The following is a 23722-nucleotide window of genomic DNA, read 5'->3' on the forward strand; positions in this document are numbered from 1 at the left end:
GAAGAATGAAGCAGTTAAGTCAGTTTACCCTTTATTTTACAACTGATTCTTCAGTTTCCCTTTTTACCTATAACCCACAGGTCTCATATTTCCACTTCTCTCCTGCTCAGAAGTCATTAATAACTTCTCTGAGGCAAGGCTAAAGAGAGGGGAGGTTGCTATGCTTGATGTGCAGTAGGGTAAGAGTTCAGTAATCATTTGAAGACATTGCTGGAGCCAGGTTTTGGTGACAGGATATTGGTAACAGTAAGTTTAGGTACAATTTGGCAGCCTGCTGAGGAATGGAAGTGTTTTTGTAATCTGTGTGCTGGACATGTGATGCTGGCAGGAAATGGCATAATGAGAGGATTACAGGTGACTGTTTTACAGGAGTATGGGAATACTCTGCATTATGTGTCCTTTGTCAGGTTCGTTGCTTCTTGTACGATGATTCTACCTGGTGTTTTCTTTCTGGCTGCAGAAACTTCTAATAATGAATATTCCACAGTGGTGCGAATACCCAAGGCAACTGAACTTGAATGGATTTTTTCCCTGAATGAAGAGGAGAATGAAATTGTACGCAGTGAATTTTATTATGAACAGGTAAGGTCTGGAGAAAGAGTCCAGTATAAGCTGTTCCCTGGAGAAAACTACCTCGATACCCATGTTTGTCTGTCTTCCTTCAAATTATCAGGCTCCCAGCTCTTCCTTGTGTATTGCCATCCTTAGCCTGCACAGTGACAGTATAGTGTGCGGCCACCAACTGATAGAGCACTGCTGCAAGTTGTCTCAAGGGCTCACTAATCCTGAGGTGGATGCTGGTCTCCTTATGGACATCATGAAACAATTGCTCTTCAGTGCCAAAATGATGTTTGTTAAAGCTGGAAGAAGCCAGGATCTAGCTCTCTGTGATAGGTGATGTATCATTACGTTCACTAGGATGTACTGAGGTATTGTTGAGACTATTACCCTTTTTTACTGGAGAGTAGAGGGTTGTTTTGTGATTGTACTGTGGACATTTTAAACAAGATAAATTAGTAATGTAAGAGTTCAAATAGTAGAACTTCAAGTAGTGTGACTACATAATTATTACGAAGAAAATTCTCAGAGTAGGGAGAAATAACTCACAAAGAATGGGGTAAATGTTTTACTTCTGATACTGTGTATCTGCTTTCAGCCTGTATTTCAATATAGGATTTAAAACCTGCACTTCCTGGGAATAAGCTCAAGTTTTGTCTTGCAGAGCTTGAGGTGGCAGGTGTAGTATACTAAATTTCAGATGTGTTGCTTTGATTTGGGAGCATACAGCTGGTGTCTGCAATCAGCATCTGCCAGCATTCCACTGAACATAGGAAAAAATCCAATAAAAAAAATAGTCTGAATACGATGGTATGATGGATAGAGAAACCTGGGGTACTGGTGATTAGGAACCACTGTTCTAAGAGTTGTGTCGGACATAAAGTTGTTTCAGTCTGTGATAATAGTGAAAGTGTATGTATATTTAACCTCTTTGTTTTCTTCTAGTTACATCAGCAAAGTGGATGTGTTGAATATTTTGGTTACTGCTGCCTACCGTCCAATACCATCTTTGGATCAGATTCTTCTCCCTGCAGCAGTAACAAGATTAAGAAATCGGCTTCTGGAAGCAGAGTACTACCAGCTAGCTATAGAGGTAACGGCAATGGAGCGATGTCAGTGTTAGTAATGCTTCTGTAGTGACTTTTTGTTTTTCTCCCTCCTGAGTTCAGATGGATGTGACTTGTGAAATGGAAAATATTGAAACACTTACAAACTGAGATTAAGTTTTTAAACAAGTAAGAAATAATTTTCTGAACACTGGAAAAAAATTCTGAGAAGGAAAAGTCCTGCTGTGGAGCAGGTTGCTGAAGGGAATGGTAGGGACCTTGTTTCCCAGTACAATTAAGATTGGAACGGACTAACTGCAAGAAAGTCATTAAATGGAGGAATCTTGCATCCAGTAAAACATCTTGAGGCATCCTTTGTGGCAGGACTTTTTCTGAAGCATGTATGTTTGATTTAATTTGTTTGCAATGCAACAGCAGACATTAGTAAGGTACTTTCCCAAGCGTTTACTTGGAAATCAGCAATGGTGGGAAATCTGTCAGAGCTCATCTGATATGGTTTATCATCTTCTGTCTTCCTCCTGCTTACAGGATTTTGTAAGCCTCTGCTTTATGGTATTACAGTTTAAGAGCAGGATTATGATACTACAAACAGGATTAGGATTTATAAGGGGTAATAAACAGCAGGAATAGATAACCTATTTGAATAAAAATGGTTCATGTTTAAAGGCAGCTGGTCTACTAAAGAAAATTGGGAATTAATTTGATCAGCAAAGTTATGTGAAATAAAAAATTTCCTGGTAGTTTGTGAAGAAGCATCTTCTCTTCCTTTTTTTACCCACAAAACTGATGAGTGCTGCTCTGTAGAAGTCTTCTGCTTTTCTAAAGCAGATGTGAACATGTCCTGAGTTTTAAAACTGCTGAACTGAAATAGTTGCTTAAACTTGTACAATAAAAATATACTTCCACATTTGGAGATTGTGGGTGTTTTGGTAGTTGGTATTTTGTTCGAGTAATATGGAAATAATCAGCACCAGGGGGTGTGTGTTTTATTTTGTTTTTAATGGGAAATGTCCTCTAGGAAGTGAAAGGTCTGAATCACAGACTGTGTGATAAGCCAGTTTTCCTCTTATCTGTACTGGGACTGTGTGGCGGTATTAACAAACAATTTTGAATTCAGGTTTCTACAAAATCTGGGTTGGATCCAGGTGGAGCATGGCATGCCTGGGGCATGGCTTGCCTTAAAGCTGGAAACTTAAGTTCAGCAAGAGAGAAGTTTAACCGATGTTTAAAGCCACCTATGGATCTAAACCAGCTCAACCATGGTTCAAGGCTGGTCCAGGATGTGATACAGTACCTGGAGTCCACAGTGAAGCCCATACTCATTGTGGTAAGAGTCTTCGGTTCTGTCTGCTCTGAGGAGCTGTAGCAAAGCCAAGTAATTATGTGTTAGTACATACAGCAATGCATGTTACAATATCAGGTGTTAGGGTTTTTTTTCCTTCTGTTGTCATTATTGCATATTGCAAACTGAATATTGTTGAGAAATTTATTAACTATTTCATCACGGTGAGTTGGTGGCTGAGAACCCGATCATAGGATTTTATAGTAACTTGAGGCATACTTAGCAGAGGGGAAAGAAGCTGTACTTGTTAACATGTTACTTACAGTCTGAAGAAACTAAACTCAATCCCAACAATATGTTGTGATGCTGCAGTGATGCCATTTTTCTGCTGGAACTCTGATAATTTGAACAATTCCGAGGAGAATTTACAAATACTGCTCCACTCTTCTTTCCTTGTCAGAAAACACTGTTACATGGTTTGCGATTAGCTCTGGAAGTTCTGATTAGTAACAAAAACCCACTTTTAGTACTAAGTAACTGCAGAATCATAATGATGAAAGACCTCTTAGTAGTACATGTTTTGGGAGAGTAAAAAAGCCTGTTTGAACTAGGTTATTGAAGTAGCTGTTGACAGTGGAATTGTGTTTAAATAAGCTTCCTGTCTGTCCTTGGAAACAGCCATGCTATCTACAGCAACATTCAGCACCTCTGTTGATAGCAGTGTTCCAGTCTAGTGTTTATAAAAAAGCCTTACCAGCTTGTCACCCCTTTAAAGTGATATCTATTTTAAAACCAACGATAACAGCAATGCTTCAGGGCTGAGTGGCAAGATCTAACTGAAAAGAAAGTTATCCTCTTGCACATCACCTGTCATTGATTCTCTGTGTTAATGGCAGGATGATGATTACTTTGCCACGCTGAGGGAACTTGAAGCAACACTGAGAACGAGAAGTCTGTCTCTGGAGATGATGTGTGAGGGGAAGATTCAACACAACAGCTACTATCAGGAGTGCTTGTTCTATTTACATAGTTATGGCACTAATCTGGCAATAATAAGCTTTTACATGAGGCATGACTGTATGAGAGAAGCACTGCTTCACTTGTTGAATAAGGTGAGTGATTTCATATGCTATAACTAAACTGAAATTTGAAAAGTGGCTAAGACAACTTCAAGGCCAGTCTGAGATGGTAATGAGCATCATGCAGCATTTTCGGTGTTTTTCTGCACAGTTTTCTGAGGTTCTAAATGTCATTATACAAAGTGTTCAGTGTCTGACAAGAATTCAGTGACATGAAAAAATAACTTTTGATCTTTACATCTTGTTTAATCTCCCTTCCCCATTGTACTGAACCAGTGGCTTCTAGAGAGGAGAAATTACCTCAGCAGGGTTTTCACTAATTCGTTAAGGGTGCTTCTTAGGAGATGTGAATCTATTACATCTCACCAACCTGAAAGCTGATAGGTGGGGGCAGCAGGGGGTTGGTTGTTTTCTGAGTTTCTGTGCTTGTTTGATGTACTGATTATTTTTGTTATTATTTGAAATAATTCTTATTGAGAACATACAACTTGATACACCAAATTCCATTATCGTCAGTCTTTATTAATAACTTTATTAATAGAAAATTAAGTTGTCCTATCAGCTCTGCTTTCTCATTGTATGATCAGTGATTCTAAGCTCACGTACTCATCTGCATATTAAATTTGCTTTTCAAGTGTGTCCTCTATATCAGCTTAAATTTGCCTTTAAAGAGAAGTTGTATATTTTTGCAATGTTGGTGAAATAATTCCACTAGTGAAGTAGCAGACTTGGAACAATACTCTAGACATACAATTTGATATGGAAGTTTTGGACAAGGAAACTGGTAGTCATCATGCAGACTAGAGAGGAAGGTTTGTTACCTTAAAGCTGTAACATACGAGGCTTCTGATCAAACACTTTGCAGTTGATCGGTTGAAGTATTTTATGGGTACAGGCTTTGTAGCTTGTTATTTATTGAAAAGTAATTTCATGTCTTTAAAACATTTTTGCAGGCCATGTTGTCACACATGCTTCTTTCCGTAGTAACATTAGTATGTGAGGCTGCGTTTGTGAGACCACAGTCCTGGAGGTAAAGGAAGTAAATATTCCCCTCAACTCACTACTTGTGTGGTTTCATCTGAACTCCTGTGTCCAGTTTTGGGTTCCCTAGTGAAAAACAGACATTGTCAAAGTGGAGCAAGTCTAGTGGAAGGCTACCAAAGTGGCTAGGGGCCTGAAGCACATGATACATGAGGAGAGTGATAGAGCTAAGTTTTTCCAGCGTGAAGAAGTAAAGACAAAAGGAGATCTATGTGCTGTTTTCAGCTACCAAGCAGATGATTATAGGGAAGATAGAGCCAGACCTATCTCACGTGTGCACAGTAAAAGGGTAAGAGATAGTGGATGCAATTTGGAGCAAGGAAAATTCCAACTGGATATAAGGAAAAGGTTTTGCAGTGAGGTTATATAGACAAGGGAACTGGGCCCCAGAGAGGCTATTGAATCGCCCTACTTCATCATGCTCAGAACTTGACTGGACAGGCCCAGAGCAGTGTGACCTAACTTGAAAGATATTCTTTGAGCGAGGTTTTGAACCAAGTGACCCCCAGAGGTCCCTTCCAATCTGAATTATTATTTTATGATCTCTGTCACTTAGTACTCCTTTATGTTATATAAGGAAAATCAATAAGCCACAGTGGCTTTTCTTCAGGCCACCTTTCTGATGTTTGCGTAGGAATCCCCACCAGAAGTGTTCATTGAAGGGATCTTTGTTCCAAGTTATGAAAGTGGAAAACTGCATATGTTGGAGAACTTGCTGGAAACCATTGACCCAGGATTGGAGAGCTGGGGAGTCTACTTGATTGCAGCCTGCAAATACTTGCAGAGAAAGAACTACTACCATATTCTGTATGAGCTGCAACAGTTCATGAAGGTAAGATGCAAGATGAGGGTCAGTGCCATTTCTTTCAATGAAATGTTGAATACTGTAAGACTTTTGGTTATTTACTTTGGTGTAAGTCTGCATGATGGACAAGTATATTTTTGCTACTTCCCAATCCCAAAAAACAGGTAGGAAGGCCTGAGCCTAACTGAAGCTGACCTGCCTTGTATTTGTCACAATCTGGTGCATTGCAGTAGCTTTACTGTTTTAAAGAAAACACAGCATTGCCTGCTTTGTGTGAGTGCTTCAGTACAGTCAACAATTAGTGAAGGTGGTGTACTTGGTCCATCTTAGTGTTCGGTATATTTTTTTCTTTCTAGGATCATGTTCGTGCTGCCATGACCTGCATTAGATTTTTCACTCATGGAGCAAAGTCTTACACTGAACTGGGAGGCAAACAGACGTGGCTTCTGAAGATCAAGGACCATCTCAAGGTGTATCTGCAGGAGGTCTCAAGAACTTCAGGAAGGAAAAAAATAGCGTTCACTTTTCGAAAGAAAATGTCTGCTACAGATGTGTCAAGGTATCTATAAACAAGAAACGAAGTTGTAGGAAAGGGGAAATTGAAGCTTTTATCTCCACACTGTCCGTCCCCCCCCCAGTGGTTGTGTTTAAGTTGGCTTTAGCTAACACATGCAGGCTGTGCTTGACCAAAATCTGACTTTTATGTAGTTGCAAGTATAGGATTCCCATTACCTTTTCCCCCAATAATCCAATCCAGGAGATGAGGAATTGTTTCTACAAAAAATACCAGTCGATGTATCATCTACCATTCCTTAATTTAAAAAACAAACAGAAACCCTACAGTGCCTAGACAGTGTTATATCAATCCACAAGTTTTCTTGGTTTTACGCTTACTTTCCTCTCCAGAAAGCAGGCAGCTTTGTAGTAGTTAGCTGCCTACCAGCGTTAACTCACAATGTTCAACTATGTACAACTTACAGGTGTCAGACCAACTGAATCCCTGTATTCAAAAGTTGAAGTGTAAATTGAGCCAGATCCCTCTTGTACTTGGGTTTCTATATCTTGGTTTTCTTAGGGGTTTTTTTTCCTTGCTTTTTTTTTAGGCTAGACTCTAACTTAAAGGTGGGAGGGAGAGTGTGTATGATGAGGTGGAAAAGAGGGAGTAGATACTTATTTAGGATCCAGGTACTCTCAAAGGCACACTTTGAAATAATGTGAACAAGTGGTCACCTTCAGCTTGTGACATGTTAAGTGCACAGATCTGGAAAGTATCTCATTGCCACAGACTTGGCTACACAAAAGACAGTCAAAAAGTAACTGCAATAATTACTGTTTGGAAATAATGTCTTATTTTGAAGTATGTTCAAGAAATTAGTAAGTTCACACAAGTAATAGTTGACACTTTCTCTATTTCAAAGTAAGTCAGATTTTTTCCTCTATCTAGGCACATCAATACAGTTGATCTGCAGATGGAAGTAACAAAGTTCCTGCATCGATGTGAGAGCTCAGGAACCTCTCAAATGACAGGTTCCTCCTTGCCCACACTCTTTGGAAACAATAACATGAAAATGGATGTTGCTTGCAAGGTACTTATTGCTATTTCAAACACAGGTCTATTTTTAGTTGACAATACTAACTTGATATATAGGTTGAAACATTTGGTGGTTGGAGCAGCCTCTTGTATTTTTCGTGGTCAGGTTACTTGTTTGTATGCAACCTACCGTTTATGAAAAATTCATGTTTTTCCTCAAAGTAGCAGAGGACACATGAGAACTAGGAGCTCCTCTCCCCAAAGTTCAAACCTCCAGAAGCAGAGGATCCCAAATTTAAATAGTAATGTGCCTTTTGACTGTACATCCTATTGTGTTTTGAAGCAAGGCAAATAATGCTATTATTCTGACCCTTCTTAACTTCAGCTTGGCTCCATCTGTAATTTGCCCGATGTCCCACAGGGAATCAGCGTGTGACAGTAGACCCTATATTTGCTCTACTTGTTGGGGTGGTGCTGTTTTCTGTTGAAGTAATGCATTGTCTTTTTGCCTTTAGGCAAAATCTGGAAATGCATTATTATTTATTTGTAATGAAAAAGGAATATGCATCCCCAAACTTGTCTATGCCTCTCTTTTCAGGTCATGTTGGAAGGCAAAAACATTGAGGAAGGTTTCGGGATTGCATTTAGAGTCCTTCAGGTATGGGAAAAACGTGATATAGCAAGCACTACTATTACAAAAGTAACTCCTGCCAGCAGTAATCGTTGAAGCAATTGTTTAAGCAGTGCAGCTTGCAGTTGCCTCTTGTGTGGGACAGAGGATATAGCAGGGCCACTGCTGAACAGAGGTAGGCACTCTGAAGTATTTGTGGATACTGCAGGCCCTGCCCCTTGCTTCACATCAGGATTTGCAAGGCAGAATGCCTGTTTGTAATGAGATGGAGAGCTTTAGAAAAATAGCACTACTGAGGAGCAACAGCAGCCACTACTCCCCAGTAAAAATGGAGCCGCGAGTCCAGCTGCCTAGCATCGCTTCTGTTTCCTTACTTTTTTTTCTTTTCTTGCCTTATTCGTGGCAGGATCAGTCTGCAGCTTTTAACGTCTCTTCCTTCATATAGGAAGCATATGATGGTCAGCTGCCTCCTGTTTCTTGGGGTACAGAAAGGGTGGCTGCCAGCGGGGTGGCTGGAGGAATATAGTGGGAGTTTAATAAGTGAGGGAGAGGTGGGCAGCAACCTAAAAAAGACCTTTTGCCAGAAGAAAACAACCTGATTTTTTTGCCACCCCTGAAATAAGAGTCATCTTGTTCTTGACAAAATTAAGTTTTACCAATCTGATTATAGAAAACATCTAAGCCAGCTCTGAGCAATGGTGAACAGAAAATCAGAGCCTCCCAAAACGGCTTTGACTTTTGGGAGCATGTGGTTATATTTTGTCCTTAGGAGAGATTGTGTCAGTTGTATAGACTCCCTGTGAGAAAGCCTGCTTATTTAAAAACTTGAACATTTAACGTGTTGCTCTGGTGTTCCAACTACCTTTAGGACTTCCAGATAGAGGCTACAGAAGTGTACAGCAAAGTGGCCAGGCAGCTGGTGAAGCAGCAGAAGTACAGTGAGATCCGGCAGCTCCTCAAGTGTGTCAATGAGTCGGGAGTTGCAGCAAAAAATGATGGGGATAACATTATCCTAAACTGTCTAAATGAGTTCAAGAACATTCCTGCTGAGGTAATTCTATCCTGCATTGTGTCCATTTTGAAGTAAAATGGGTATGCACAATACAGGCTACAAGAAAACCATCCTGTGGTGCCTGTGCTACTCATTTAGTGAGTCCTTCATATCTTCTGACTCTGCCCTATACGCATTGTTTAAAGGTGGGAGTGTGTGGTTTGCCTTATGCAAGTTATTCTGAGAGGGAATGACGGGTAGCTGTAGCATGCTCCTACCCTGCTGTTGTGGTTTAACTCCAGCTGGCAACTAAGCACTACACAGCTGCTCACTCACTCCCCTGCCTCCCCTGGTGGGATGAGTAAAATCCGTGGGTTGAGATAAGAACTGTTTAATAACTTAAATAAATTTAAATATAATAATAACAACAACAGTAATTTTAGTGAAAATGAGGGAGGGAGGGAGGAATAAAATCCAAAAGGAAAAAAACCCAATGATGCACAATACAGCTGCTCACCACCTGTTGACTGTTGCCCAGCCAGTCCCTGAGCCAGCCATCCCAAGGCCCTGGCCCACTCCCCAGCTTACATACTCAGCATGACCTTCTATGGTATGGAATATCCTTTGGTTAGCTTGGGTCATACATCCTGGCAGTGTCCCCTCCCAATTTCTCATCTCACTGGCAGGGCCTAAGAAACTGACTTAGTGCAAACATTACTTAGCGACAACTAAAAGCATCAGTGTGTTACCAGCATTATTCTTGCACTAAATCCGAGACACAGCATTGTACCAGCTACTGAGAAGAAAATTAACCCTATCCCAGCTGAATCCAGGACACTTGCATTTCCCAGATGAGTACCCGTGACAGGGAAAGAACCTTTGCTTCACAGAATTCTGCCAAATGCTCCCGATTGGGGTGGGGGTGTTCCCTTCAGTGAGGCTTCCCTGGCTAACACAGATGACGTGTGGAGGTGGAAACCACCTGCCTTCACAGGAAACAATTTTAAGATTCCCTTTGCTTACCACAGTGTCTTTTCCATCCCAGTGAAGGAAGGCGATGCTCTCTAAGAAGTTCTACTAATCAGGCCAGGGGATGTAGTCCACCCATTGGGTCAGGGTGGGCCGTGGGGGCCAGCTCCTGCTGGGGTGCAGAGAACCTACAAATTAATTTCATGCAATGTGAGCCATGCCCATGGGGGACTCCCAGGCTCATAGCATTTTCCAGGGCTACCCCACCAATATGGCAGGTGGGAGAAGCTGTAGTAAAGGGAAGAATTGGACTTTGTATTTTCTACATCTGCAGCACTTCCAGTTGGGACAATGTAACTACCTAGGTTTGATCTTAGCAGCCCTTCCTCTGTGCAGGGGTTTGGTCCCTGATGGGGTGAAGGTTCACAGACTATAGTCACTCTCTAAATGTGAACACCTTTTCCCTTCTTTGGATACAGGATCTCGATAATCTGATTCAGGGTATGGACAGTGATGAAAACAAGGTAAGTAAAAGTACAGCAGAGGAACTTCTTTAGCAAGAGCTAATCAGCCCAGCCTTGGCCTGCAGCCGAAGTGCTCTCTTTCCCTATCTTCTCTCCTGTCCTCACTCAAGCCAAAGTTTTGAAGGCCACTTCCTAGACTGCAGAAATCGCAGTGAATTCCTCAAGGCTGTGGTGCTTGTAACTGTAGAGCTGTGACATGAAGGTACTGGTTGATATACCCCTATTAGTTCAGTGGCAGTCCTCACAGTGAGGGCTAGGCATTTGTTACAGTGGAAGGAAAAGAGAGGCACGTTGGTGGGTTTGTTGGTTTTGTTACCCAACTTTTCACGTAGGTACATGTAAGTTTCTAGTAATGCCAGACAGCTAATGAGCGTCAACATACCTCCAAGAGGACCATTTCAGCTTATCTTTTCAAGATTATATTACTGCTATTGTGATTGAGAGTTAAGTGATAAAACTTCTGTGATACGCTTTTTTACTTGGAGGAAGTGAGGCCTAAACTACTTTGTTTCTTTGTTAACTTGAGTCAGAGATAAATGGGTGAGCTGTAGGTGCATGTTTATAGATGAAGAGGCTGTGGCTCAGTGTTTGTGGATTGTTGTAGATCATAAGTGGCTTAGCTGAGAATAAAATCTTAAGATTTGTGACTGCCCTCTGTCCTGTTTCAACTGACAAACTCACTGTTGTATGTAGATTGAAAAATAGGCTTTTCATTCTGCCTTTGTGTAGGATCTATCACTGAAAGATGTGAACTGTTCTAGAACCAGCAATGGAAGAAAATTACTGGTTTAGACTCTTTTTCTATGAGGATATGGTAAATTAATGCACAAGATAGGATTCGTGATGCTAATTTCATGGTGATGCAGTAGTTTCCACAAGAGACAAAATACAGTTGTCTGTCCCATCTTTTACATTGGGATTTGTTCCATGCCATACTCAGCTTCATAATATGCTGCTACTACCTTGTAAAACACATTTCTGAACTAGGTATTTCCAGTGAATCCTTGCTTAAGCTTATCCTGTTAGTTTTCTCACCAAGTTCTGTCTGCCTTTTCTGCTTCAGGTCCAGGCCTATGTGATGTGCAGCAAGTTGCGTTCTGCCTATCTAGTCTCGGTGAGACAGGAGAAGACCAGAGCCGTGCAGCTAGTCCAGCATGTGCGACAGCTGGCTGAGAACAGTGGAGATGACGTTGTGAAAGCCATCTGTGTGCAGTGGCTCTCCGTGCACCAGCCCAAAATGAGAAATCGACTTCCCCAGGGCACTAGGAAGTAGTCGGTAATTGACATCCACCATCACACGGAAGGGGAAGGCTTCGAGACAGCCTAAAGGCATGTGGTTCAGCAATGGTAAAATGGAAGTCTCTTCACTGATGTTGGTGGCAAATGGGTGCTGCTAATGTGCCTGTAGTGAAAGGAACTAAATTACAAGTGCCAGTCCTGTATTTTGACAGTCACTACCTCAGGGTATTTTCTGCTATTTTTTTTTTTTTCTTGGAGGGGTGGGGGTGCTGGTGGGAGCAGGGGGCCAGTTTCAAACTGAACAAGCAAGAATTTAGGAGTATGGAAGAGAGCACTTTTGTTTCTGGTTTGGGGTTTTTTGGTTGGTTTTTGTTTTTGAAAGGCACTGAATTTTATTGTCTTTTATTTTTAATCTAGAAGACATAGAGAAGATAGAAAATTCTCATCAAGTCAATGTAGGCTAGAGTATAAAACTTTTTATGCTTATGGGTTTCCTGTAAACTTTTTCAAGATAGGAGAGTTCTTTTACAAAAACTGAAACTCAAGAGATTTTCTTTTTAAGTCTCTATACAAATCATTGCTACTTTTCCCCCCACCCCCAGTACAACGTACCCAGTTTCTTTAGTTCATTTGAAAAGGTAGGAACTGATTTTTCATGGCAGGTGTCTACTTACCAGTCACAGTGTCTGATGTGTGCTATACATACAGCACTTGAGCCCTTACTAGATGGATGAAGTTACAAAGGGCATATCCTGTAAGGGGAGTAAAAAGGGAAAATAATCTGTTAAAAAGAGTTGAAAAATCACGTACCTCTTTCTTTGCTATGGTACTATCCTATAAATTCTTGCAATGCAACTTTATCACTAAACAGTTGCCAGTGTACTTCCACAGTTTTTCATCAGGTATAGCAGAAAATATGGATAGAGCAGGCTGTGGTAAAATTCAACAGTCAGTCTGTATCCCTGTCACACAGGGATTTGTTTGTTTCTTACCAGAATAATCTGTCTCTGCCAGGTACAATAGGACACCAGACTAAATTTTTATTAACTGGACATACTGTATAGCTATATTGACAAGGTTTGCTCTGGAAGTGTTGGGTTAACTCAGTTTTACAAAAAAGCAGGAATTTGTGTAATGGCTGTGTTCAGGGATGCTGAAAAAAGCTGCTTTCTGCAACCATGATTGTGACATGAGAAATGGGCAGAGGAATGGTAGACAGTGAGTGGTAGGACCTTCGGAACAGAACACGGCACTCCACAGAGGTTTGTGTTTGTTGTTTACGTGTATTTCAGCACAAGAATTAGGAAAACTGGTTCACTTTTTTGTTAAAAAGTTTAGTTTACTTCAAAAGACACAACAGGTTTTCTGAAGTGTAATACAACTGTAAATAGTTTTAGTACATAAAATAACTGAGACTGTCAAATAAGAGTTTTGCACTATCCCCAAGCTCACTGTAGTGACAGAACAGACTTCCATAGTATCGGAAATTACTTGGTCCATCTCCTTTACTGTTCAATGAGCAGTGCCCCGCTGATACCAACACCTCTCTGGAGGTGCTTCGCGCCCTACAGCAGGGCTGGAAATGTCTTGGAGCAAAGCAGTCAAAAATTACCACATTTAGCTTTCAGAATCTCCTGACCACAGACTTGTATTATGTTATTAGTGAGCAGTACTAATGAAAGCTTTTGTTTTCTTGGGCAGACTGACCTCGCTTTCCATCAGATTACAGCTGTTAGGCTAATCCTAAAACATGACACTATCCATGTCTTCAGTAATTTCCAGATCTCTAATTTTGGGAAGGAGGTTTTACTGTTTGTGGGTATCCAGATCTGCATTGCTGTAGTACCTATTTTTCTGCTAGAGTTCCTTCAGCTGTGTAGAGCACAGAGTGGAGTCTGCCATGCAGACCGGTCAGTTCTGTACCTGCCTTTCTTCCTGACCTCTTTGCACTGTACCTGATGCACTTTATATAGTGTTTGTTGTAATTTGATGTTTTTAACCTGGAATCGTAGGGATCTTTCTTGTACCAGCAGAACTGGAATTTTGATCCTGGCTAACTGCCTTGTGTTGTGAATACTGCAATTATCAAGGGACTTTGAATTTTTGAGCATCAAAAAGGGATTGAGTACTGCCAGTTAAAAAGAATTTCTCTATTAATGACCAAGGTTTGTTTACAATGAAAAAAGAAAATAAATTGTTATGACTGTTAACATATCTTCTGTTTGCTTTTTACCTCAGCATAGCTGGGTATCTCTCTTTAGATCTGTATTTTGCTTTTGGCGGTGCTTAGCAGAGTAACTAGAAGGGGGAGAATTGTTCTGTCATGAAAAATTTATCTCTGCTAGTGTCCTCAACGTTTAGATCAGCTGGAATATCACATCTTTAAAAAGAGTCCTCCCAGTAGCTAGGTAGCTTGCTCAGCCTCATACATGTACTCTCACAAACAAGTAATCCTCTTTGGAGAGCTTTGCAAGTTAATCTAACTCTCCCTTACAAGCCTCCCTTTGAGACAGTTAAATGAGCTTTAGTTCCCTCATTGTACAGATCAACCTAGAAGGTGGTATAAATGACTTCCCCAAGGTCAAAAAGAGTGGGTGGGTGTCTATGCAAGCGTGTAGTTATATGTCTTATGTTAGGTCTACAATCAGACTTCTTCGAGAAGAACATTGAGCTGCAAGGGCAAAATATTTCAACCTAGAGACACTTTCTGCTTTTTTTCCTGTTGCTTCTGAAAGGCACTTTCAAGATCAGAGAATCACAAACAGAGAAAGCAAGCCAAGCCTGCAATGCTAGGTAGTATTCTACTGCAACATTGCAGTTGTGGATTTAGCTTCACATTCAAGACAAAACATTAAGAGGGATGAAAACAGGTAGCGTGACAGGGAGAAACACAAAGGGCCCTTAAAATTGTTACCCAAACTGAGGTCTCTATATTAGTAAGGCAGGTGCAGTAAGAGTGACACCAAGTAAATTGGTTCAACATTTCTGAAGGAAGATACGGTCTCCTGTTTGTTGTAAAAGGAAAATGGCTTTATTTAGTATTGCTCAGAGGTAGCACAGGACTGATCTGCATAGATAACATCCAGGCAGAAAGAATTAATCATAAAATTAGCATTTGTTTCCCAAAACTGGCAGTTGGCCACAGAGGCATGCCCATATGCAAGTCCACAAACTTGCAATTTTTTTTTCAGAACCAGAAGACAATCCCTATGAGCTGTGGCACTTGTTTTCTAATTGCTTGACTCTTTCAGCAATAATCTCTGATTACGGATCACACTCTAGCAGTTTGTACCAGAGTAGCACTAGAGTTCCAAGGGAGCAGCCTCATTACTTTGCAGATTGATGCTGCTGCCTTTTGGAAGTGCAGGCAGTACAGTACTGCAAGGCCAGTAGCTGCTCGGCAGACACACTTAAGGATTTCTGCACAAGTCTTACTTTCCTGTCCTGTAGCTAACTTGACCCTAACATCAAGATAGTCCCGACCTCCGTTTCAGCTATTTAGCTTTAGGTAGTTTGCTGCTATTTAAAGCTGAAGTCTCAGCAGAAGTTATTTAACGTTTCTTAACATTATTGAGATGTTCTTTACTCCTGCTCTCTTTTCTAGGTGCTAAAGTCATTTAAAGTGCTGCTGGGGGGGGTTACTGTGACAACTTTTATACCATTGTTGCTCAGTGCTTCACAGGATAGATGTTGTTGTTTGTTTTTTTTTAAATAAGGTAACAATTGTGGCACTCCTGCAGCTTCTAACCTCCCAGTCACCTGCACTGAGACCTGGGTTCTCAAAAGATGCACCAACCCTCAGTTAACTTGCTGCATCAGTGGGCATTTGGGGCCCAGATACTTCAGTGGGTAGGGTCCAGCTTCTTAGAGAGAATACAGAAAAAAAGTAATTGATTCCACTTAAAAAGTCTACCTAATGCTTAGCACAAAAAGGCCAGCGCTTGTTTCTGTGTGCTTAAGAGCATTTGTATTGCATGTAACTGCCAGAAAATCTAATATCCTGAAGTACTTTCCCTCTGCCTGGTCAAATAGTAGGAACTGAAAATAACCTCACAGATGATAAGTTTAGAATCCTACATTTTTACTACTACTGTTAGGAAAAAAAAAAGTTAAAGGTAACTCTTTGTTACTTTATAATCTAAACCTAAGCCTGCAACCTCCATTTCTATTCTAAAGCCAGAGAACAACTGACTCTGGCTGTTGCATGAGATAGTAAGCAAAGGTTACTCCCTGCATCGGTGTTCTAATTCTGCAGCTAGGAAAGGGTACTGGATGCTTACAAATCTCAATCCTTAAGTGTAATATTCCAGAAATACACATTAGATTGCATCCATAGAGCCATCACGAGGGCAGCTGAAGTATCAGCATTCTAGTCTTGAGGTCTCTCAGCAGCGCTCTTCCCAGGAGACTCATCACTGGGCTCAGCCAGGTACACACTTGAGGTCTGCGCTGCTCAGTCCCACTGGATGCCGAGTAGCTCACAGCTCACATTCCAGAGCTTCTTTGCAGTCTCATCATCCCGACCCCGTGGAGATACATATGCTGGCTGGCAATCACTGCAAGAGGAACACTTTTTACTTTTATTTTTTAAGTCAAAGATTTCCATTTGCATTAGTACACAGATGCCTGTCTTAAGGGAGTTGCTTTCTATCAGCTTAACTTCAAGACTAATTGAAGAAGGGTGGAAGACTGTCCAGCAAATGAGCAAGGGTTGGTGCTAAGTCACCTTGAGAAAGCTTTCTTTCCAACTGGCTAGGGAAGAGTCTCTCCCAATGGCACCAAGAACTGGCAAGCAAGTGTAGCTCTATCTGTTGTCTCAACTCTTACAGAAACCTATATATGCTCTACTCTATACTCTTCAGCGTACATTTTCACTAATACCACTAAAAAGGGCTACAAATACTAACCAAGCTTTGTTAGGAGCACCTTTTCTAGCAAACACTACGAAAAAAGCCACTCAAACAGCCCTTCATTCTAAACTATTCATCCCACTATATTGCCATTGCCTGAAAGGCAAAGCTGCCCCAGAATAATACGACTGTAATAACCATGTATGGTTATCCCCTTTTCCATTATCCTCTGAACTGTGGCTCCTTTCTTCTCAGCTCCTGCAATCAGACAGCACTCTCACTGGAATAGAGATCATGTGTTCTCATCTGTAATGCTAGATGCTGCAATAACATGGAATTTTAAGAGAAGAGAGGAAATTGCATCTCCCGAGATTTCTATCTAGTCGAGTGTTTTTAGAGCTCCAAGTGCAGAGTCTCTGAAGTTTCTGAAATTACTCTGGCAGACAGCACCTGTCTTGCTTGGGCATGCCCATGCTTGTGCTTTATATTCTATTACCTGGAAAGTGAAAAGGAGTTTAGGGTAGTCCAACATAAACTGAGAATTACTGTTGAAGCTCTTAGTTTCCCATCAAGTCCAAACCACCTTTCTTTTATGAGTTTAAAATCCACCAAAGTTTTCTGCACTCCAGCACATAAATGCTCTGTTTATATCCTGGGCCAGACATTCAAGGAAGATTAAGGCCTCTATTTATACATTCAAGTCTGATTAAGATGGTAAAAACTCTCAAGTGAAGATCAATCAAAGTCATTACATGGACTAATCTGGTCACATATCACAAGAGGAAATCTCTGCAAAGACAGAAAGGCTGCAACAGTATCCATGTGGAAAAAAAAAAAAAAGAGATATGACACATTTTCACATTCATTTTTCAAAAAACAGTATTGTTGCACTGCTCTGTGCCTGGCAGGAAGCCGATAGACACTTTTGCATTAATCTGTTCAAATGGCAATCTTCAAATCTAGGGTGATGACTTGGAACTGCTCTGGGCTGTACGTTTTTGTAAGGGGAAAAAAGCATGACTATGCAGGGTTCTGGAATAAGTCAAAGTTGTTAAGAAACAACAGGGTTTGTAGTGGGAGCTACACAAGACACTTTGCAGGACAGAGTGGTAAGCATTCCAGCAGAAGTCCCTCCCAGCTGGTGGGTCTGTCACAGTGGAGAATCAAGTTATGTTGTCACCAGCCAGTCCTGAAGATCTCCCCTCCTAGGTCCCCAGGAGCACAGGCCCCTTCTGTTCCAGTGGCGTAAAACTACAAAGAGAACAAAAGTGGCCTTTCCAGGATTGACTCAACTGACCTCATTAACTAAAGAGCTCTACTGAAAAGTGATTTGCCCAAATCTCAGGCAGAGCAGGATTAGAGCTCTGAGCACGTGACAGCCATTCCTGCACTTTGAGTAGAGCGATATTCCTAGCACTGCGGGACCTGCTATTGTGTGATGTGTTGCACAGGTCAGGGATTTCTTCTAACACTCTATCCGCTGCTACAGACCTGGAAGGGGTAATGCTGTAGTATTTGTCACCCTCAATCTTATCAGCCAGCCTGTTACCCAGTCCCTTCTTAATGAAGAATGACAGTAAGTCATTTTCCCCAGCCAGCAAGGTTGCCTTCCACAGTACATCACTCCATCAGCTTACACCCACCTGAAATACTGTCCTGTCACAGAGTCTAGCTCCTCTGCTACTGCACAGTAGACACTGGTCTGAGCTCCTTCCCAAGGTGTCTTCAAGAAGAATGAGAATATCTTCCACAGCCACGTCATTACAAATGAGTGCCGGACCAACTCAGAATGGACAGAACCAGGATGGAGAGCATTTGCTGTAACTTTAGTGCCTATGGCAAAAGAAAGGAGTCCAGGACAAATCTGCATGCATCAAACTGCCTTTAAAAAATAGGGTAATGTGCTCAATTCTACCTGTGGATATTCCACAGCTTAAAGGAGGAGTTCAGGCATAGATACAGAGAGAGTAAGTGGAGTTCTCTGTAGTAGCAGTAGTCGTCCATCTTGCTGGATGTGACAGATGCACTCAACCCCTTGGTACAGGCTCCAAAGGAGGTAAAGGCCTGTGCTGTAGCCAGGCCAAGAACTCCTCTAGGAAACACACGAAGAGGCAGAGTGACACAGCATTGATGCATATAAGCTTGTAACGCTGATCATGCAGTTAACACATGAATAGCAAGTGGCTTTTCCAAGAATAATTTATCAAGGAACAAAGTTGTGGGTATGAGGAGTCTCACGCACACCTTCCCATTGTACACTATTTGACTTCGCACCAACCACTTTATTCCAGAAATCTGACAGCCTAAGCGAGCCACCTTTGAGCCCTCCCCTGCTAGGCAGCGTGGCTGTATGGTGGCAGTCTCCCCTTGAGCTGGGATGCCTCTCCAGGTTGCTCCTTAAAGCAGAGAGGCCTTTTACCAACAGCAGATCTTTGGATGAGCCCAATTTGAACTCTCCCTGAATTGCAACTGGATGGCAAGCCAAGTGACTCTTCCCCTTGAGCAGGGGTGCCTCTCAAGGTTTGAGTTTCCTCACCGGAGACTAAGAGATCCTTCCTTACCTAAGGCAGAGAGACCCCTTGCTCGCAACAGATCCTCGGTAAGTGACCAATAACATGCTGAATTAATAGTAATGAAACATTCCTAATCCATGTAGCTACTCAATTATTATGAGCTTTGTATAGATAATTCTATCAGACATAAACCTTTGTCCAAATCTGAGACTAAGATTGGATCTAGCCGCACTCAGGCTCCATAATGAGTTTAGAAAGTAAGGGGGTCTACTCTGAACCTCATGACTCAACAGGAGGGTCTTCCTTACTCTTTGCATCTCCAGTCTCTGTATGAACCATTCTAACTTGATTCTATCTCAATTTTCCTTCATATGTTTCTTCCACGTAGTATTAGAGTGAACTTTGCCATCAAACTTTATTAAGTTGTACTGTTACAACATCATATTAAACCACTTCTGCTATTGCCTTTGACAGTGACTCTTTAAGTGATCAAAATCACACATCCATAAGAGTGGAGCATTCCCTGCTCCCTTCCAAATACTGCAGTCACTACATGCCTTCTGCAAAGCAATGTGCTAGGAGGGCCTGGGTGCTAAAACAGCAGCAGTTTCCATCGGATTTTAAAACGCTGCTTCTGTTTTAGCAAGATAAATACTAAGTTTAGAAAAAGGACTGAATGCCATGGCTGTGACAGACGTTGTGACTTATGTACTGTCTAGTCCTATGCTTCTGTTCTACCATCAACATTTAAGGCTGCTGAGTATGCATTAGCTTTACTATCGGAGACTGCAACTGTAGTTCAGCTCCTTCTGTTTTTTTCAGCTTCCACCCACATACCACAGTTGTTTGTGTGGATGCAGCTAATTTTTGACAAGCACCACAGAAAAATGAAATACATTCAACTGTGCCAAGCTACTAAACTTCTCTGCCCTGTTGTTGTAAAGACAGTTAGTGTTTTAAGTGTCCTAGTTCCACAGACAAGGTATTTTCTTCCTGTAAAAAGCTATCAGTGACCCTTGCCTCATGCCATTTCATTTCCGCACAGCCAATTTCCAGATATTTCTTCAATCCACTCTCCTCATCCATGATGCTCAAAAGCCAATGGAAAAACACTCTACTCCCCTCTGGGACTTGCCTTGCAGCCGCCTTGCCAGCTCCCGGGTGAAGAGCACGTTAGCCAATTTGCTGTGACAGTAAGCGAGGCCACGATTGTAGCTCTTCTCACCATGGAGATCATGGAATCTGATTCGGCCTCCATGATGGGCCAGTGAGGACACGTTCACTATGCGTGCTGGGGCAGACTGCTTCAGACGCTCCAGCAACAGGAATGTCAAGAGAAAATGACCTAGGGGTGAGAAGAAACGTCATCCTTCTCTGAAGCATTCCCCTGCTGGAATTTCAAAGTACTTACAACATATTACTTATGTGTTACACGTTACATTACAAGATACATGTTGTATGTTACTGCTGTCCTCATTTCATAAGTCCTGGAAAAAAAAGACACACCCCCCACGCACACACCCCCGCCTCCAGAATCAACAGCTAAACTTTTTAGGGGCCATTAAGTTCTGCTCCTCAGCTTCAAAAAGCTGAAGCTGTCATGCACTTCAAATGTCCCAGGCAGTATGTACAGATACTTAAACTGGGTCCATGATAAGCAAATACATGACATTGCATCCCCAGAACTCAAACTCTGGCCTTCCATTCTTCTCCAAGAAGGAAGAATGAGGAAGAGAAAATCTGAAAGCCAGATTTTCCTCTGGCATTTTACCACAGATATTGAAAGCAAACATGACTCCACTGGCCTTACCAAGATGATTGACTCCCAGGTGCATCTCAAAGCCATCAGCAGTCTTGGAGTAAGGGCATAACATAACCCCAGCGTTATTAATGAGAATATGGAGTTCCTTCTCCTCTGCAAGAATCAAAAGACATCCTTAAACAGGGAAAAAGATACTGAAGACAGACAAGAAGATGGCAGAAGTCAGTCAAAAAAACCCACGCCTGAGTTGCGGCCACATTGCCTCAATAAAATAAGGGTAAGACTCCTACCACAAACTAGCTCATGGCCTCTGACAAGCTCCCACTGTGAACCACAGTACCCAACATGGCACAGGGACATACAGGTCAGGGATTTGGCATTTGCTAGAAGAGCAGTGAGCAGTCCTTGGTAAAATATTCTCAATGAAAAGAAGGATCTAGAGACTGTACCTGCTAGAAATTTCTCAGCAAATTCCCGGATGGACTTCGTATCAGCCAAGTCCAGTTTTTTCACAATCACTTGCTGGTTCCCTGTCTCAGCTCGGATTTCACGGGCTGCAGCTTCTGCCTTCGCTATGTCTCTGCAAGCAATAATCACCCTTGCACCTGTAAGGGGGGGAAAAAAAGCAGGAACAGAAACTGAGACCACTGAAACTGACTGGATGATCAAGGCTATGACAATCAGGCTAAGTACAGTGTTTACAAACAACATTGTTTCTTTAAAGAACTGCCATCAGTCAGGGGAGCAGTTTCAAAGCCTTTCCTACTATGTTCTTAGCTCTGATCCAGCCCAAAGCTGTTTTCAGACCAGGAAAATGCACATCTGAAGTGCCTCTGTCCAGGTCCTCCCCAGTCAGGAGCGTGTACCACTAACGGGAACACTGAGCAAGGAGTGCACGAAGGTACTTGGATTTAAGCCAGAGTAATTTCTAAACGGATTGTGAACAGGTAGTTTAATCTCCTTACCGGTTACCCCAAAAGCATTTAAACCAAATCAGCCTGAAACATGAACAACTAAAGCACACAGCAGTGGACCTATGGCATTTCCCAGCTCCATAGACGCAGAACCCAGCAGTACTGGGAATTCCTCCAGTCCGATCAAAACAGTCACAGTGCAGAATGCTTTCATGTCACAAGGCACATTTTGGAGTTCAAGCAATGAAACCAAATGAGAACCCGGGGACTTGCACCTCAGTGGTTACAGCCTCTGGAGGAAGAACACTTGGGTTCCTAAGAAGTAACTTTGGAAGCCGGTAAGCCTAAAGCACGCCTGCCTTAGGCCCAGAAAAGGGACTGACACACGGCCAGCCGCACGGGGATGCCTGCTGACCGAGGCCGGCGACTTGCCTCTTCGGGCGAGGTCCCTGGCCGTCTCCTTTCCGATGCCCGTGTTGGCTCCTGTGATGACCGCCACCTTCCCCTCCAGCTTCGCCGTCGACTTGCACAGCCCTCCGGCGACATATCTCCTGCAAGAGAGGCCGGCAGCTCGCACGGGCCGCGGCACGGGCAGCTGCCCTCCGCAGGGGGCTGGGCCGAGCACCCAGAGCCCCCGGGTTTCGCCTCAGCGGTCGGGCTAACGGCTGCGCTCCGGGCCCCGGGGACTCACGGGCGCCGCGACCTGAAGCGGTTGATCACAGTCGTGCCGTGACCGAGCCGCCGGGAGCCCACCCCCCAACCCCCCCGCTCCACCGACACCGGCCCGCACCCACCGGCCCGGCCCGCGCGTCAAGTGGGGCCACGGCTCCCATTGGCTGCCGCCGCCAACTCCGGAGCCTCGGCCAATGGGCTCCGCCGCGGCGCCGTGAGGAGAACGCGGGCCCCGCCCCCGGGCACCCCGGCCGCCCCTCCGGCAGCCCCACCGGTGCGGCGGGCCGGGGCAGCCCCGGGAGCGAGTCCCGGACGGCCGGAGGCTGCGGGACCCGCCGGTGCCATGGCTGAGCCGAGCCCCAGGAGCGCCCCGGCTCCTGCCGCCAGCGCGTCACCGGTACCGAGGCGCCGGAGAAGCACCGATAGCGCCCTGCCCCAGCGCGGGCCAGAGAAAGGAGCCCGCTTCACTCGCGCTCCCGCGAAACAAACGGGCGAGCAGGGCTGGCCGCCGTGAGGCGCGGCGCAGCCGGCACCGCCCGCCCGCACCCACCGCTCCGCGGGACGGAGGCCACCATCACCGCCGCCGCCCGTACACGCGCGCAAGGCCAGCGCCGCGCTCGGTAACACGCACCTGACATAGGGCGCTGCCACGAGCAGCAGGACGGGGACGGAGACGGCAGCCCCCAGCGCAGCTCCCCAGCAGGTGAGCATCCCCGCCGCCCGCTCCATGCGTACTGCCGCCGCTCGGCGCCGCCTGCCCCGCCCCGCCCCGCCCCGCCCCGCCCGCACCTGGCGCGCCTGCGCGGCGCCCCCGCCCCGCCCGGGTGCGGCCCCGCTGCTGCCCAGTGCGCCCGCCGGGCACCCGCTCCGCGCCCGTCAGCAGCGGTGGCCGCAGCTGTCCTGGTGGCGTTTTCCCCGGGCAGCGGGCGGCCCTGAGCTGCGTCTCTCGGGACAGCCCGGAACTGCCGCTGGAACGGCACGTGCCAGTGACTCGGTCGAGAAGCCTCCTCGGAGGAAGCCCGGCGGCTGCCTGGAAATAAAGTCGGAATAAATTTTCATAACCGCCCCGCAAAACGTGTGACGTTAACCCCGGCAAAACGTGACATGCTGTGCCTGCGCACGGAGGCGCGGGCTGGGGGCTGGGTCACGCGCGGCGGCGGGCTCGGCCGTGCTCGCCCCCGCCTGCACCGGAGAGCGCCCGCAACGCGGGACCGCGGCCCCGCAGCGCCGCCCGCTGCACCCGCCGCCCGCTGCACCCCCCGCCCGCGGAGGTCGTGCGCGGGGCAGGAGACTA

General features: G+C 44.1%; 2 protein-coding genes across 7 annotated transcripts in view; one reads left to right on the top strand and one right to left on the bottom strand.

Annotated features, from left to right (window-relative positions):
• Positions 1-13927, top strand: part of ZFYVE26 (zinc finger FYVE-type containing 26) — a 52532-nt gene extending 38605 nt beyond the window's left edge. For 4 of the 6 annotated variants that reach the window (XM_056347550.1, XM_056347551.1, XM_056347552.1 and 1 more), the window contains 12 exons: positions 461-582; positions 674-894; positions 1504-1651; positions 2743-2952; positions 3804-4019; positions 5662-5859; positions 6189-6391; positions 7277-7418; positions 7962-8021; positions 8863-9045; positions 10434-10478; positions 11542-13927. In XM_056347550.1, the coding sequence (XP_056203525.1) occupies positions 461-582; positions 674-894; positions 1504-1651; positions 2743-2952; positions 3804-4019; positions 5662-5859; positions 6189-6391; positions 7277-7418; positions 7962-8021; positions 8863-9045; positions 10434-10478; positions 11542-11751 (1958 nt within the window). In that variant the 3' untranslated portion in view covers positions 11752-13927. The other 2 variants (XM_056347555.1, XM_056347553.1) reach the window with 2 other exon arrangements.
• A 798-nt stretch (positions 13928-14725) lies between these two features.
• Positions 14726-23217, bottom strand: LOC130153107 (retinol dehydrogenase 12-like). The gene is made up of 7 exons (XM_056347558.1): positions 23060-23217; positions 22189-22307; positions 21292-21447; positions 20891-20995; positions 20216-20425; positions 18211-18400; positions 14726-16273 (listed from the first exon to the last, which is right to left on the bottom strand). The coding sequence occupies exons 1-7, from the start codon at positions 23155-23157 to the stop codon at positions 16171-16173; spliced, it is 981 nt and encodes a 326-aa protein (XP_056203533.1). The 5' UTR covers positions 23158-23217; the 3' UTR covers positions 14726-16170.
• Positions 23218-23722: the final 505 nt, after the last annotated feature.

Source organism: Falco biarmicus, chromosome 7, assembly GCF_023638135.1.
Source record: "Falco biarmicus isolate bFalBia1 chromosome 7, bFalBia1.pri, whole genome shotgun sequence".
Lineage (NCBI taxonomy): Eukaryota > Metazoa > Chordata > Aves > Falconiformes > Falconidae > Falco > Falco biarmicus.